Raw genomic sequence first — 15,412 nt, 5'->3', positions numbered from 1 at the left:
CAACAAGAAAATGTTACGAGTTTCAGATATTTTGACTGACTCGAGGTAATCTGCGCAGTGCCCTCCTCCACATCCCTTTCCCTTACAACTAACATTGTTTACTGCGCAGCGACTAAAATGTTCAGAGCCGACAAGATATTTGAAAACAACTATACCACCAAATTGATTTTAGACATGGGAAATATAACAGGAAATAAGAACTATTTTAAATATTTTCACGATCCAACTGTATATTTAATTTATTTCGTTATTTTTTTTTAGTAGCTGATAAACAATCAAATCACTAACATAGCGAAGTAATCTCTAGCCATAGACATCTGCAGAGTTGCCTTTTAAGGTACGTGTACATTGTCCCGCGCCGGACGCACCGCACGTACGGATTATAAAGATTGTGTTGCCGGTACAAACGAACCTCTACAGACTTTTATCTTTAAATATTTTATGTTTTTCTTATTTTTAGGGTTCCGTACGTCGAAAAGAAAACGGAACCTTTATAGGATCACTTTGTTATTTGTTATTTCCCTTTATTTATTTTAATTTTCATTCTTTTTTTTCAAATTTTTCTAAATTATCGCATGTGCTTTTCCTTTCTCTATAAATTGCTTGTTGATAAATGCCGTCTTTCGATACAGACGGCGCTATGTTTTTTTTTATTTATAACAAAAGTCAGCAAACTCGCAGCGGGAACACCGAGGTGTTCAACGACGCACATGGTCATCAGCTATACCAGAGGAACCGCTGATGCGTTACCGGCCTTACTCATGATGTACTCATACAAAGCAATGAAATCCGATGCGTGCCGTGCGTCCGGTGCGTCCGGCGCGGTACAATGCACGCGTACCTTTACCGGACATGTTTAATTTTCTACAATTTTCGCTCATTTTCTATTAAAATGTAATTTTAATTGTTTATTTCATACGACATGTACATGAAGCATAAAATACTGTGGAATATAGTTATTTTTTTAATTCAACATCCTGGTGCGGAGACCAGATGCATATGTTCACCATTCTCAGTGGCTGTGGTCAGTCGGTGACGTAGGATGAAAGATGCCACCACTCTTGCAACCTGGATATAAATAATATCACATATGGGTTTTTTATATCATAAAGTGGCAAACGAGCGAGCGGCCACCTGAAATAGCTGAAATAGCGAAGTGACCGTTGCCCATAGACATATGCAATTGCATATGCCTTCCTTTCATCGACGGAGGAGAGGATGCACAGAAAGATAATATTTTCCTTTTCTATGCATCCTCTCATCCGGAAAGTCCACTTCCACTTCTCATCCTTTCCTTATAAGAAAAAAGGTGGGAAGGAAAACTGGACTAAATTAGGCCTCCGGGACGCACACTCATCAGACTTCTGTGTGGTGGTGGTATATCACCGGACGAGCCGGGACAATTCCTGCGAACATGTTAAAGCTCGCTCTACCATTGTTGAAAGTTACCGGTAACAACTATTTAAAATTTGATTTGCAAAGTATAGGAAAATGTAACTTTTTGAATGATAAAAACTGACCTCTCCGGGCGTGTCCTCGTGTACAGCATGACCACATCTTGTCAGAACTTGCATTTGGAATTTGCCTGCAAATATATAATAAATGGAAAAATTTCTACGTAAAATTCTAACACAAAACTAAATACGTAGATTATTTTTTTATAAAAAAAAAAAAAACTTTAATTATGAATTACTATTTCTCTCCCGCGACTCCGTACAGGCGAAATTATAAAAAAACTTAATTTAGTCTATGTGTTCTTCCAGACTTTTCTATATGTGTGCCAAGTTTCAGCGAAATCCGTTGAGCCAATGCGGAGATACATTCAAACAAACATCCATCCATCCAAACATTAGCATTTATAATGGACGACCTCTGAATAAATTGTCCAAAGGAACTTCGTATTATTCGACGGCTTTAGTCAATTTGAAGTCAGTTTTTCCAGCAATAGTTCAAAGTTAACTGCTTATTACCCTGCATCTGTCCGACAGTCAGTTCCCTGTCCAGTCCATCAACAGAGGCGAGGAGCAGCAGACGAGGCGCGCGGGTGTGCAGGAAGGCGGAGGACAGTCCTCCGAACCAACCCTCCCAGTGACTCTCTGTGCGAGACAACTCGATACGCCATTTGTATCTGAAAAAAAAAACAAAAAAAAACCAGAAAATTAAATATGAAATAACCGGTTATAAAAACCCAATACTTATAATAAATAGTCTATGAATTCCAAACTATATTCTACATCTATGCCAAATTTCATAAAGATCTGTTGAGCCGTTCCGGAGATACCTTCTAACAAACATCCATACATACATCCAAGTATTCGCATTTATAATATTAGTAAGATAAAACAGTTATAAATATTATCGAAGATTACAATAACCTGGTCTATTTTAATTTTAAGTGGTTAAAGCTTTACTATGACCTAGTTACCCCTAACTTGGGGTAGGCTCTGAGCCCCTCAGTGGGGATGTATAGTGAGCTGATGATGATGAAAACTTTGATATTTAAATATATTTAAGATATGTTTGTGTTTTCATGTGAAATGCAAAAAAATAACTCTCTTGATATCTAAGAACGCTTTATAATCGATTCCACATACAAAAATTTCTCTGTATTGAAAAATGAACATTTAATAAACCTTATCTCTTTTATATCTTACTAATATTATAAATTCCAATGTTTGGATGGATGGATGTTTGTTAGAAGGTATATCCAGAACGGCTGCATCATGCTGAAATATGGCATAGATGTAGAACATAGTCTGAAAGAACACATAGGCTACTAATTAAGCGACAGCCAATTCTCTATAAATAAATAAAACAGAACTTACTTCATAGAAGCACCATCACCAACAGCATTAGGTACAGCAAATGTACCAGTTTGATCCTTCTCCGTAGAATCTGACCTAGCCAGCTTAGCATTACTAGCTTCTGCATCATCACTTGTCGAGTCCAGTCTAGGCAACTTTGTATTATCTTCATTCTCCGAGTTAGTCGAATTAGTTCTAGTAAGTTTTGTGTCTTCACTCTCCGAGTCAGTCCTAGCTAGTTTAGCTTCACTGGCTTCGCTTGTATCACTTTCTTCATCACTCTCCTCGGTGATGCAATTAGCATGAGGTCCGTGACGTGTGGGCTCCGGTGCCCGAGGGTTATCTTCTTTTTTGTATGTATCCACTTCATTTATAGCTAATTTACCAGTTTGAACGCTGTAAAGAAAGTTATATATAAAATCAGATTTTATCTATTTATCTATATCTACTATACAATTAATAATATTCAAGTGTCTGTATGTATAAAAAATTATATTTTATACGAATTGTTTCCCCCGACTCCATCAGCGCGGGATTTAAAAAAACAAATAAATAGTCTATGTGTTCTTCCAGACTATGTTCTATATCTATGCCAAATTTTAGCACGATCCGTTGAACCATTCCGGAGATATCTTCAAACAACCCATCCGTCCGTCCAACCGTCCATCTAAACCAGTCTTTCCCAAAGTGGGCGATAACGCGCCCTTGTGGGCGCTGCAGGTCTCAAGTTGCGGGTTATAGTAAAAGTTTTGTTTAGAATTCTCCGTTAATATACATATATAGGTCACAATAATTAATTAATTTAATTTGGAGTTATAGTGCTTTTTAAATATGTCAAAATATGGGAGCGCTAAAAAATATTTATTCTCAAAGTGGGCAGTAGACAAAAGAAGTTTGTTCTAAACATTCGCCTTTATAACATTAGTAAAGTAAGTAACAAAAATACTCACTTCAAAATCTGACTGGGCATTGAAACTTTTGCAGATTCTAAATTCCTCACTTGACCACTTCGGATGCTGTAAATAAATTTAAAAAAAATTTAGTACTAAAGTATCTTTTGTTGTGAAATTTGCTGGAATTATCCTATGACACATACCACCACTCTATAGCATGTTCAATGCTCTTAAAATGTGTCGGCCTGCCTCTCAGAAAACCTTGCATACTGGCCAAAGACTCCATTGCTGTGCCTGGAAAAACAATTTCCTAATTAAAATAGCAAAAATTTGATACATTTAAAAATATCGCACATCGGTGACTCAGGGGGTGAAGTACATGACTTGTAATCTGCAGGTCTTGAGTTCAAACCTTGCCAAATACCAATGTGTTTTTGACATTTGATTTACATAAGTACATTTATCCTATGTTCCTATGGTGAAGGAAAACATTATGATGCTGCACATATCTGAGAAAAGATGTATGTACAGTCAAGCCTCACTGGACCAGCATTAACTAAGGCCTGGTCACCCCTAACTTCGGGTAGGCTCTGAGTCCCTCAGTGGGGATGTATAGTGAGCCAATGATGAACATGTTTTGTAACTGTGTTTTGGTGGTGTAAACATACAAACATACCTTCAACAACATCAATAACTGCAATTCCATGTATGTAGTGCTCAATGACAGGGGAATGAGCGGCTCTCACTGCTATTGCCCCGCCCATTGAGTGACCCAGCAGTATAATAGGGGGCGGCTCTTCATCATACAGTTTTTGTATTACTTGTTCCACATCCCTATAAAAAAAAAGAGTTTGTTAAACTTTTAAATGGAATTATTTAAATACAAGCTGTCGCCTGCAACTCCGTCAGGGCGAAATTAAAAAAAAAACATAATTAGTAACCTATGTGTTCTTCCAAACTATGTTCTCTATGTATGCCAAATTTCATAGAGATCTGTTCAGTCATTCTCGAGATAACTTCAAACAAACACCCGTACATCCAAACATTTGCTAAGTGATTAATATTTTATAATAGTGCATTTATGGATAAATTTATAAATATAGAAGCAAGAAAGAATTTTGGTGTCCAGAGTGCACGAAATGAAGGTCAGTGGTCTCTGCCTACCTCTCCAGAATATGGGTGTGAGTTATATTTTTCTTGCTTTAAAAATCCAATATATACTTCAGAGAACTATTTTCAGAGTATATTTTAAGAGTAGAATTTAAAGTTACAGTTCAACTGAACCATTACAAGTTGTTGAATATTGATAATTTGACACTCTTCTATTTTGTGCTTATTTTAAAACATTTTGTTGCCACTCTTAAGAATGCCTGGCCGATGTCCAACAAAATAACAGGTGTAAAATTGTAATATCTTTTAATATATTTCCACATTCTAGTTGCTATGAAAGCGAGCAACTGCTAGTTAACTATATTTATTTACAAATTAAAATACTGAACTGCCATATACAAGTAAAAAATAAACTAACAGTACATACAAAAAGACTTTAATATTATCTTACTAATATTATAAATTCAAATGTATAGATGGATGGATATTTGTGTTGTGATGGTATCTCCAAAATGACTGAAATTTGGCATAAATGTAGAACAAAGTCTCGAAGAACACATAAGTTACTTATTAAGATTTTTATATACTGCAAAAATGGAGTCATGGGCAATGGCTAGTTCTTAAATAGTTAAAGACTAATCCTGAGTATTAATTAAATTCTTAGAAGTATGCTAAAATAGAAACCCTGTGTGTGACAAAGTGTCATATAATAAATAAAAATTACAATTACATCTTTGTAATGCTAACCTGACTAATGTTTCAATACTCAAATCATCGGGATCCTTTACTTTAGTCTCACCATGTCCTCTTATATCCATTGATACTACTTGACAGTGGATCATGTTTGTTATCTCTTCCTAAAACAAAAAAAAAATTTACATGTAAATTTTAAGTATAAAATAATTGATTCTTTACCATTTTTATAAAACTGTTATGCAAAATAATGATGATCATTTAAATAATAAAGCAAATGAGATTTAATATGGCTACAAAGGTAGAAGACCGAAGAATGTATGGGTGGAATATGTGAAAGAGGATATGCAAAAGGGAGTTCAAATAAGACGGCTGATTCATGGGAATGTGGTACATACTGTGCCAAACCTCTGGAGAGACAAGGGCAGGATTATGATTCTTATAAGTCTAGTCACCATTTTAGTACAGAATGAAAGACCTATATGACCTGCACTGCACTGGAAGTATTACAATTAAAACTAATATATTTGTATTTTTACGTAAAAATATACTTACAGTAAACAAAGACCAGCTGAGACCAGAGTATCCACCACCGTGTAAGGTAAATATCCTCGGCCGTGATGGATGGTCAGGTTCAGGCGACAGGTATACTCTGAAGGTGCCCGCCTCTGTTTCTACATCTACGCAACGTTCGAAGTATTGCTTCCATGAAACAGGCGAGTAATCTTTACGGCGAGAAGATCCAAACGGAGCTAACCTGATAAAATAATAGTCAACGTAAATGTGGCATTTCCATTCGGCATGCAAATACTTCAGGAGCTTTGTGACGATATAACAATAAAATATTAAATATATGTTAAGTGAGTGAAACTCACTTTGCAATCCCCGATGATCTGGGCACACGGGGCGGCAATTTACTCTTCATGATAGATTTTTGTAGTGAGGACATTGTTCAAACCTGATATAGTTTCATACGGTTATTAATGTTTTATTACCAAATGTTAAATATGCTTTGAATTAGACTATACGAGATACGAATTCCTGACCACAACAACACACCGACATTTTGTTTTCTTGGTTGTCACTTGACATTTCCGTATTTTTTGTCAGTGTCAAACCGTGGTGTTAGAAAAATTTTTGTTTCGAAAAATTTATATTGATTTATTTTTGGTATTCAGTTGAGTCTCAGCAGTGAATTTAGTAACGTTGTGTAAAAAGTATGAAAACCTTGACATTCTTTCCTTTTCAAGGTTATAAACGTTCAAAGATAATATTTTTCAATGGATGTTTGTATGAGTGCAATGCTTTAAATGAGACGCAGCCAATTTAAAAAAAAAGCCGAAACGTCACTCAAAATCAAAAGAGGTCGAAAATAAATATGTCAAACAAAAACAGTAAATTGTATAAATGATATTATTATTTACAGTTTTTGAATGCTGATGTATAAGGCCGATAGTGTTTATGATATAATGTGATTTATACAAAAACTGCAAGCGACTAAATTATTTAACAAACAAAAATATGGATTTTGATAAAATATGTCGTATTTGCCTCGAATCCGACCAAAAAGAAAAATACGACATTTACACTAATATTTATGTTAAAACGAATACTCTATACGTGGAAATGCTTTTAAATTGTACAAAACTTAATGTTCGTATAAAATTACTACAACCTTATCATATGATTTTACATCTTCTTACGATTAGTCTTATGTGTGCCTTTATTTTTAATATTTTTTTGTAGCCAAGTAAAGATGATGGATTACCCAAGTTAATCTGCAAAGACTGTACTAGACAGCTTAAACGCGCATATACATTCAATATACAATGCGAAGAAAGTGATAAAAAATTAAGATCTCATTTGAGTCATAAACAAATTATAAATGGATGGAAAGAAGTCACTGGCGACTGTAGTATCAAGGTTGAAGATTTTAATGAGAAGATTATTAATGGTGATGTTGTAAGCGGATTACAAAATACAGTCAAACCTGTTGAAGATCTGATTAAATCAGATGATGGAATTAAACTTGGTAAAAAAAATTGTGGTATTGTTGAACAGCTTTCTTATTGAACATGCACAAACTGCCTTAGGCATTCTTTTTTAGTTCTAACAAAATCAAAAGTAACTATACAAGAATGATTGGTTCTTCAAATCACACTTTCAGATACTGTATTCCTAAATTTTTGCTTTCCAGAACCAGAGTACAAAATAGAAGATGAAGACAGTTGTTGGGATGCTGATGATGATAATTTACTCCTCAAAGAAATCAAGTCTAAAAGAGAATCTATAGGTACTTTTTTAAATCTAACTAATATTATAAATGTGAATGTTTATGTGGATGGATAGATGGTTGTTTGAAGGAATCTCCAGAATGGCTGAAATGTCACATAGATGAAGAACATAATCAAGAAGAACACATAGGTGACTTGTTAAGTTTTTTTTAATTCCATGAGGACGGAGTCATGGGCTATTATTCCATAAAATATAGAATTTATTTAATATTGGATATACTGATAATTTAATTTTTAATTAAGTATTTTATTCTACAGATGATTTGAATGGTGATGATCAACCTAAAAAGAAAAAAGGAAAAAGAAAGAGAAGTAAGTATTAAAGAAAAAAGATAATATTAATATTCTAATTAGTTTGGGACACTTATTAGAATTTTTTTTTATCACCTTGTAATTTTTTTTCCTAGATGCAGATAATGAAACTATAACAGATGAGAGACATGTACCAGAGAGCAAGTTACCACATCAGTGTGAAGTTTGTGGCAAATTCCTAAGTACAAAGAGTAACCTAAAAGCGCACAAAATATGTCACAGCGATTTGCGGCCTTATAAATGTGACAAATGTCCATCAGCATTTAGGTAAGAGTGAAAACATTAAGATATTTCTTACACTAAATTGTAAAATGACTGAAGGAACATTTAGTGTTGGTTTCTGAGATAGCAAATAGCGCAAGCTATTTTCTTTTCTATGCTTATTTCTATGATTTTAGGGTTTATAATTGTTTATTTTATTGTAGAGGTCACAGCACACTGAATCAACACAAGAAACTCCACACAGGAGAGACTCCGTACCACTGTGAATATTGTCCAAAGAAGTTCAGTCGACGCACTGGTCTTGTTAATCATATACGTATGCACACAGGTCTGTATGAGGCTTAAGATCTCTATCTGTCTAAGAAGTCTAAGAGCGTCGGTGGTTCAAGGGTTTCAACCCTTAACTTGCAATCCGCAGGTCCGGGGTTCGAATCCCACCATGTACCAATGTGTTTTTCGATTTCCGATTTACATATGTACATTTATCCGATGACATTGTGATGCATCCTGCACATATCTGAGAAGCAATTGAAAGATATGTGTGAAGTCAACCAATCCGCACTTGGTCAGCGTGGTTGACTAAGGCCTAGTCACCCTTAACTTAAGGTAGGCTTCGAACCCCTCAGTGGGGACATGTAGTGAGCTGATGAAAACGATCTGTCTAAGAATTTACAAAATTCACTATATGATACACACTTTTACTACAACATAAAATTCAAAGTCTGTATTGTCCGAGGAACCACAATATTCTTATGTCTAACCCAAGTTTCCTGATGATGGAGGTCGCCCATTGGTTCTCGCTTATCCAAGTCAAATTGTATTTTAATTATGGACAGTAGTTAGTTCCACAGCAGCATTAGCTGCTGCATGAAAAACCCTGTTTACCTGGTGGAATCCCAAGACCATACAGAATACGTGTGTGTAATGGAAGTAATTTCTTGTTATCAGTATTAAGGTAAGGCTGGTGACTTTTAAATATATTAATTAAAATACATTTATTTTTACTTTTAGGTGAAAAACTGTACAGCTGTGATATATGCTTCAAGAGTTTTGTCCAAAGCGCACAGTTATCTATACATATGAAAAGGCACAAAGGTGACAAACCATATCTATGTCAGGACTGTGGGAAAGGTATTTAATAAGAGTTAAATTTAACACAAACATTGAATAAACAATTGGTCAACTGTCTAACATAGCATGTTCTGTATTATCTTGTGGCGCCATCTAGTTATCAATAAAGTAAGTTTGTGATTTCTTTTTAGGTTTTCCAATTAAAGCTGATTTGAAAGTACATCAAAGGATACATAATGGTGAAAAGCCATATTCTTGTCATATGTGTGAGAAAACATTCGCTACTTCGGGCAATCTGTCAATACATGTTAGGATTCATAACAAGGAAGTAAGGTAATAGAAATATTGGTTGTGTAACTTTTGAGAATTGAACTTTGAACGGTAAAAGTGACACCTGCCATCTAAGTTTAACTGACAGGCAACTGAGCCATTAAATTAACAGTGGTAGATCCCACTCTAACATTTTGCACGAATTGGCCAGTTTGCCCGGTGCAATACCACAACTACACAGAAGACAGGCGTCAAGTGGAAGCAATTCCGCGTTTCGTCTAATGAATGTGCGTCCCGGAGGCCTAATCTTAGTCCTTTTTCCCTTCCCACCCTTTTTCTTATAAGTAATAGATGGGAAGTGGAAGTGGATTTTTCGAATGATGCATGGGAAGGGAAAATATTCTCTTTCTGTGTAACCCCTCCTCCGTTGATTAAAGGTAGACAATGCATCTGCAATTGCGGATGTTGCCAGTTTATGATAAAAAATCATGATTTAATCATACATTTAAATAATAATGTTATTGCTTGTTTTCAGATACAAATGTAAAGAATGTCAACGAGGTTTTGTCACGTGCAGTGCTTACAATGTACATTTAAAGAGACACAAAGGTCAAAGAGATTATCATTGCGAGTGCGGTAAAACATTTTACACGTCTTCGGCATTAAAACAACATAAAGTCGTTCATACGGGAGAAAAGAACTACAAATGCAAAATATGCGATAGAAAATTTTCGCAATCCAGTCATTTAGGGAGACATTTTAAGCGTGATCATGCAAAACAAATACCCGTGCCATCATCTAATTATTATAAATTAATTGTTATGCCTGAAACAAATAAACCAACTTTCGACGTATTTAATCAGCAAATGGCGCCAAATGAAAATGTCAAATGTGAAGGGTCATAGTGTTGACATATAGACGTTTATTAAAATAATTTTATTATTTTTTTAATTCAGAAGTACAATTTACAAGCGATCCATTTCAGAACCAAATACGCTTTCAAAATACAAAAAATCCACCATACACATATTAATCTCTTTAATATGTTATAGTTTTATAAAATTTTACCAAATCAAACTAGCTTTCTCTATTTATTTAAATTCACTGCATTTTTGCTACCATAAAACTTTTTCTTTGTTAAAATCTAATGCATTCATTTATGAACGTCATATTTATTTTATTTATTTAAAAATGCGTGTAGTGTAGCGTTAGTATTTAAGTCAAGGTTTTTTTTGAAAATAAATGTTTTGCATCGAGTTTTTGAAGTTTTTTCTTAACAATCTTAAGGCCATTTACCACTTGTTGCCCACTGCCGCAATTACAACTATTTTGAAAACATATTTACCAAACAATACAAATTCGTAATGAATCGTAATAGTATTTTAATAAGTAACTATATCAAATAATTTAATAGATACAACAAAATAGTTCTTTTAAAATAATGAAAAAAAAACTTCCTTACTGGCTTTGTGGACAGATTACAAAAGTAACCAAATCCGTTTTTAATATTTATCTCTACTCTTTGATGTTCACTGCAGGTTTAATTGCATACTCTTAGACTGGCTTGGCATTGTCATCTATAAGAAGTTTTAGTTCTAGTTTTTTGTTTTCCTTATTTTTAAGTTAATTACTCATAATGTTAGCAAATTAATAAAATTAGGATGACAATGGAAAGGAGGATTAAGTTAAAAACACTCAATAGTCACATCACATGTAAAATTTGCCGCGGATACTTCATCGACGCGACTACGGTTACCGAGTGTCTTCATACGTGTTAGTATTTTTATAATTTATTATTTAATAAAGTATTCTTCACTATTATATCAATTTAATATAGAGTAACATTCACTGGTTCAGAAAATATAATAATTTCTAAGAATCCTACTTTAATTATTGTTTAAACTTCTTGCCTTTAGGCTGCATTGAAAACAAATTGCTCACGGAATGTAGTGCTCATTATTATTTTAATCTCTGTATTTACTTAGATGTCTCTAGAATATTTGGCCAAAATGAAAAGTCTATCATAAATATTTACATAATTTCAAACTTAATCAAATTTAAAAACTTTAATATTATATTAAGCATGAAATAGATTTTAATGGTTATTAAAATAACTTTTTTCACGTTCCAGTCTGTAAGAGTTGTCTGGTGAAGCACTTGGAAGAAAATAACACATGTCCAACATGCAACATTGTGATCCACCAGTCCCATCCTCTGCAGTACATAAGCTTTGATAGGACCATGCAGGATATTGTTTATAAATTAGTGCCCGATTTACAGGACAGTGAGTTCAAATTTTTTTATTTATTAAATTACATTTCTTATTATAAATCACACATCGAACCTTTACTTATCAACACACCATTATTCTTAAAAAAATATTTTTTGTGGTCATACTTGTACCATCAAATAATTTTGACTTTACGATTATTGGGAACATTCTGTAGCATGGGGATAACTCCCATTCATTCCTCATAATGTTTACACTTACATTTACTCACCTTAATTACATTTGCTTAAGAAGTACATATTGAATTTTGCAATTAGTGAATTGTCTAAATAATTGTGCCATTAGTTCACTATCCTGGTTATAACCGGGGATATATAAATAAAACATGAGCAAAATATTATTGTTTTACGAGCTTATATCATGAGCTCTTTTACACAGCAGTAAATTTGAGGGAAAAGTGAGATTCTGACTTTGAAATAACATTTGGTGTGAACCTAGCACAAACCATTAAACATCTTCCTATATATGCACCACCTTGTGATGATTGTGCTGATAATATCATAAGATATCAATTATAAAATTGATATTATGAATTCCAGATGAAATAAAACGTGAGAGAGATTTCTACAGAGCGAAGGGGCTGCCGTGTCCAAAGGATGCAGCGCTTGCAGCAGACAAACCTGGAGCTGGTGATGAGCCTGAACAACCTGATAACACTGACTGTCATAGGAAAGATGAACAGGTAATCTTACTAATATTATAAATTTAAATGTTTGGAAGGATCAATGGATGTTTGTTAGAAGGTAGCTCTATAATGGCTGCATGGATTTCGATGAAACATGGCATACATAGGCTACTAATTAAGATTTTTCTTATTCTGCATGGAATAAGTTGAGGGCTACAACTAGTAAATAAGTAAATACTTAATTCTATTAATATTATAAATGCAAATGTTTGGATGGATGTTTGTTACAAGGAATCTCTGGAATGACTATGGATTTTGATGAAATTAAGTACACATGTAGAACATAGTCTGCAAAAACACATAGGCTCGCTATGATTCCGGAAATATGTACAGTTCCTGTATGATATTATGGTAACCCATAGCTAACAAGTGCAAGTAACTTGCATGCTCATGTGCCAGTTAGTGGCATGTGTATGTGGCTTAATGTCTCAACTATTTTTTTTTTCAGGTGAATGTTTGCTTGGAGTGCATATCAACATCTCTGCGTACATTAAAGCGCAGCTTCATCAGATGTTCAGCACAGGCGACTATAACACATCTCAAGAAGTTTATAGCTAAGAAAGTGCTGAGTGGAATTGAGAAGTATAGAGAAGTATGTATAACTATATCCTATATAAATAACAAGAAGTCACTGACACAATCTCATATGCCTATAAAGAGACTATTATAATTTCTACTACTAATCTCCTAAATTTTCAAATTGCCTATAATTCACTCACTCAATCATTTTTTTTATAAATAACAAGCATAAGCAGATAAGGTTTACCTTTTGTTAAGATAAGTTTGCAAGCGAACACCTGAATTCATTAAAATAGCGTAGGACTGATGAGGATATCTATTATCCTCAATTGCATTGCCTATGTATTGAGTTATTACCTTTTGTCATATACTGATAATGACAGTCGTGCTTTGGTGCTTGCACTTTCCTGGAACTTCCTGCTTCTATAAAGATTAAACAGATATTATAAACTAAGGTTAGCTAACTAGCTTTTACCCGCGACTCCGTCGGAGGAAGTAACAAAAACCTTTATTAGTAGCCTATGTGTTCTGACAGACTGATCTACATCCATGCCAAATCTCATAGAGATCCGTTTAGTCATTCTGGTGATGCCTACAAACATCCATCCATGTAAATTTTCGTATTTAGATTATTAGTAAGATTGAATATTGAATATTTCAGATTGACATACTCTGCAATGATGAGTTACTGGGCAAAGATCACACGCTGAAGTTTGTGTATGTAACGCGCTGGCGGTTCCGCGACCCCCCGCTACGGCTGCAGTATCGACCTAAGATAGACTTGTAAATATGCATTAGTTACGACAATATTATGTTAAATGCGATTTTAATTATACACTAGGTTTCCTTGATTATACCAATTAAGATCAAAGAATCCAACATTTTTACCATTGGACCTTTTGATTGAGTCTAACGGTCCAACAGGAAACAACTACAATATGATATACAGTAACATGTTAAAGCGCCTATTTATTTATACTGTGGTAATTGTTTACTAAAGAGATGTATGAAAATCAATTTGTTTGTGTCCTATTAAGTTATATATCACATAAAAATATTGTAATATCAAAATCTGTAATAATCTAGAAATTATTTACATGAACAAACTATTAGGCAGTACAATTGAATTAAAACTTATTTACTTTAAATCCTTAGTCAGCCATCTCCTGTTGGAGGGTAGCGATCATCATGGTATCTTAAACTGGGCACTGTATCTGTAAATGAGTAAATGGGAAATATATGCTCTTATTACTTTCAATTATTTACATGTATAGTTGAATCTGGATAAGCTAGAAAACTCTTTAAGCGAGTCATGGTCCATTGGTGTCGTCAATCCATGGTCCATGGATTTTAAAATCGCATTATAACATATAAGAGGGTATGGAATGCCCTAAATATGGATACCATTTTGTACTAGTATTTAATTATCACCAAAAGTGATGAAAATTTTTATACATTTAGATAATAAAATGTTTTAATCGAATATTATATTTCGTTTCATGTATATTTTAGTTAAATATATAATTTAATAATAGTCAATTTTCGTCCAAAATACCATGTCCAATAATATGTTTGTCAATTTAATTCCCGGACATTTTCTATATGTAATTTTTTTTTGGCATATATCATATATGTACATATAATCTACAATTGTATGTGCAATCTGTGAAATTAATTATTATTTTATGAATGAAATATTTTTATGCAGCCGAGTACTTTATGTAAGAAAAATATTTTATTTGTCTGTAGTAAAATATGTTCGACTTTTTTTTAATCCGGACATTGTATTGTTTTTTAGTTGTTTACTTTGTTAATATTGTTTTTTGTTGAATTACCATTATATTAATTTGATCCACTGCACTATATTTTGTAATTTAATTATAATTTAGTTAATTTCATTATAGTTTAATTGAATAACGCATAATGTATGCTAAAGATTATTTAATACTTAAAATATAAGGAAAATATATTATTTCAACACTCAACTACTTTTATTTTCATCCCTTGGTACTTTGTAATTTGTTTTAACTTCGTCGCTATTGAAATTAACCATTTAAGTATACAGGTCATTGGGTCTTCTGTTAAGGCCTAGACTTACAAATTTTTAAATAGCTCACGGAAAGTGTTTTTTTAATAAGGATTTAAATTATGAACTTTGTTACTTCATAACGGAATCGGCTATTTATCGCACAACGTTGACATGAAATAATATGTACTGCTATAGCTCGTTATGTTTTCGCGTTATTTCA

The 15,412-nt window shown here is 33.5% G+C and overlaps 3 protein-coding genes across 3 annotated transcripts; 2 read left to right on the top strand and 1 right to left on the bottom strand.

The window, feature by feature from the left end:
• Window positions 1-268: 268 nt before the first annotated feature.
• Window positions 269-6,578, bottom strand: LOC106122242 (protein phosphatase methylesterase 1). The gene is made up of 10 exons (XM_013318162.1): window positions 6,376-6,578; window positions 6,056-6,257; window positions 5,555-5,664; window positions 4,374-4,531; window positions 3,901-3,991; window positions 3,755-3,820; window positions 2,826-3,200; window positions 1,971-2,128; window positions 1,521-1,585; window positions 269-1,068 (listed from the first exon to the last, which is right to left on the bottom strand). The coding sequence occupies exons 1-10, from the start codon at window positions 6,447-6,449 to the stop codon at window positions 970-972; spliced, it is 1,398 nt and encodes a 465-aa protein (XP_013173616.1). The 5' UTR covers window positions 6,450-6,578; the 3' UTR covers window positions 269-969.
• A 279-nt stretch (window positions 6,579-6,857) lies between these two features.
• Window positions 6,858-10,784, top strand: LOC106121919 (zinc finger protein 62 homolog). The gene is made up of 9 exons (XM_013317752.1): window positions 6,858-7,153; window positions 7,247-7,532; window positions 7,698-7,793; window positions 8,053-8,106; window positions 8,202-8,373; window positions 8,532-8,656; window positions 9,340-9,459; window positions 9,591-9,732; window positions 10,205-10,784. The coding sequence occupies exons 1-9, from the start codon at window positions 7,022-7,024 to the stop codon at window positions 10,572-10,574; spliced, it is 1,497 nt and encodes a 498-aa protein (XP_013173206.1). The 5' UTR covers window positions 6,858-7,021; the 3' UTR covers window positions 10,575-10,784.
• A 451-nt stretch (window positions 10,785-11,235) lies between these two features.
• On the top strand, window positions 11,236-14,868 carry l(3)73Ah (polycomb group ring finger 3-like lethal (3) 73Ah). Its single transcript, XM_013317749.1, has 5 exons — window positions 11,236-11,442; window positions 11,801-11,953; window positions 12,499-12,641; window positions 13,093-13,236; window positions 13,825-14,868. Exons 1-5 carry the CDS (start codon window positions 11,331-11,333, stop codon window positions 13,948-13,950), a joined length of 678 nt encoding a protein of 225 aa, XP_013173203.1. The 5' UTR covers window positions 11,236-11,330; the 3' UTR covers window positions 13,951-14,868.
• The last annotated feature ends 544 nt before the right edge of the window (window positions 14,869-15,412 follow it).

The sequence above is a fragment of the Papilio xuthus genome, unplaced genomic scaffold, assembly GCF_000836235.2.
Source record: "Papilio xuthus unplaced genomic scaffold, Pxut_1.1 DF826933.1, whole genome shotgun sequence".
NCBI classification, from domain to species: Eukaryota; Metazoa; Arthropoda; class Insecta; order Lepidoptera; family Papilionidae; genus Papilio; species Papilio xuthus.
This window is presented reverse-complemented; position numbering and strand designations above follow the sequence as displayed.

Excerpts from the sequence above, each read along its gene's own strand:
- LOC106122242 (XM_013318162.1), bottom strand. The coding sequence starts at position 6,449 with ATGTCCTCACTACAAAAATCTATCATGAAGAGTAAATTGCCGCCCCGT. Across the intron at positions 5,665-6,055 it reads TCAGCTGGTCTTTGTTTACT|GAAGAGATAACAAACATGAT; the intron begins GTAAGTATATTT and ends TTTTTGTTTTAG. Across the intron at positions 3,821-3,900 it reads GAACATGCTATAGAGTGGTG|CATCCGAAGTGGTCAAGTGA; the intron begins GTATGTGTCATA and ends ATTTATTTACAG.
- LOC106121919 (XM_013317752.1), top strand. The coding sequence starts at position 7,022 with ATGGATTTTGATAAAATATGTCGTATTTGCCTCGAATCCGACCAAAAA. Across the intron at positions 7,533-7,697 it reads AGATGATGGAATTAAACTTG|AACCAGAGTACAAAATAGAA; the intron begins GTAAAAAAAATT and ends TTTGCTTTCCAG. Across the intron at positions 8,374-8,531 it reads AAATGTCCATCAGCATTTAG|AGGTCACAGCACACTGAATC; the intron begins GTAAGAGTGAAA and ends ATTTTATTGTAG.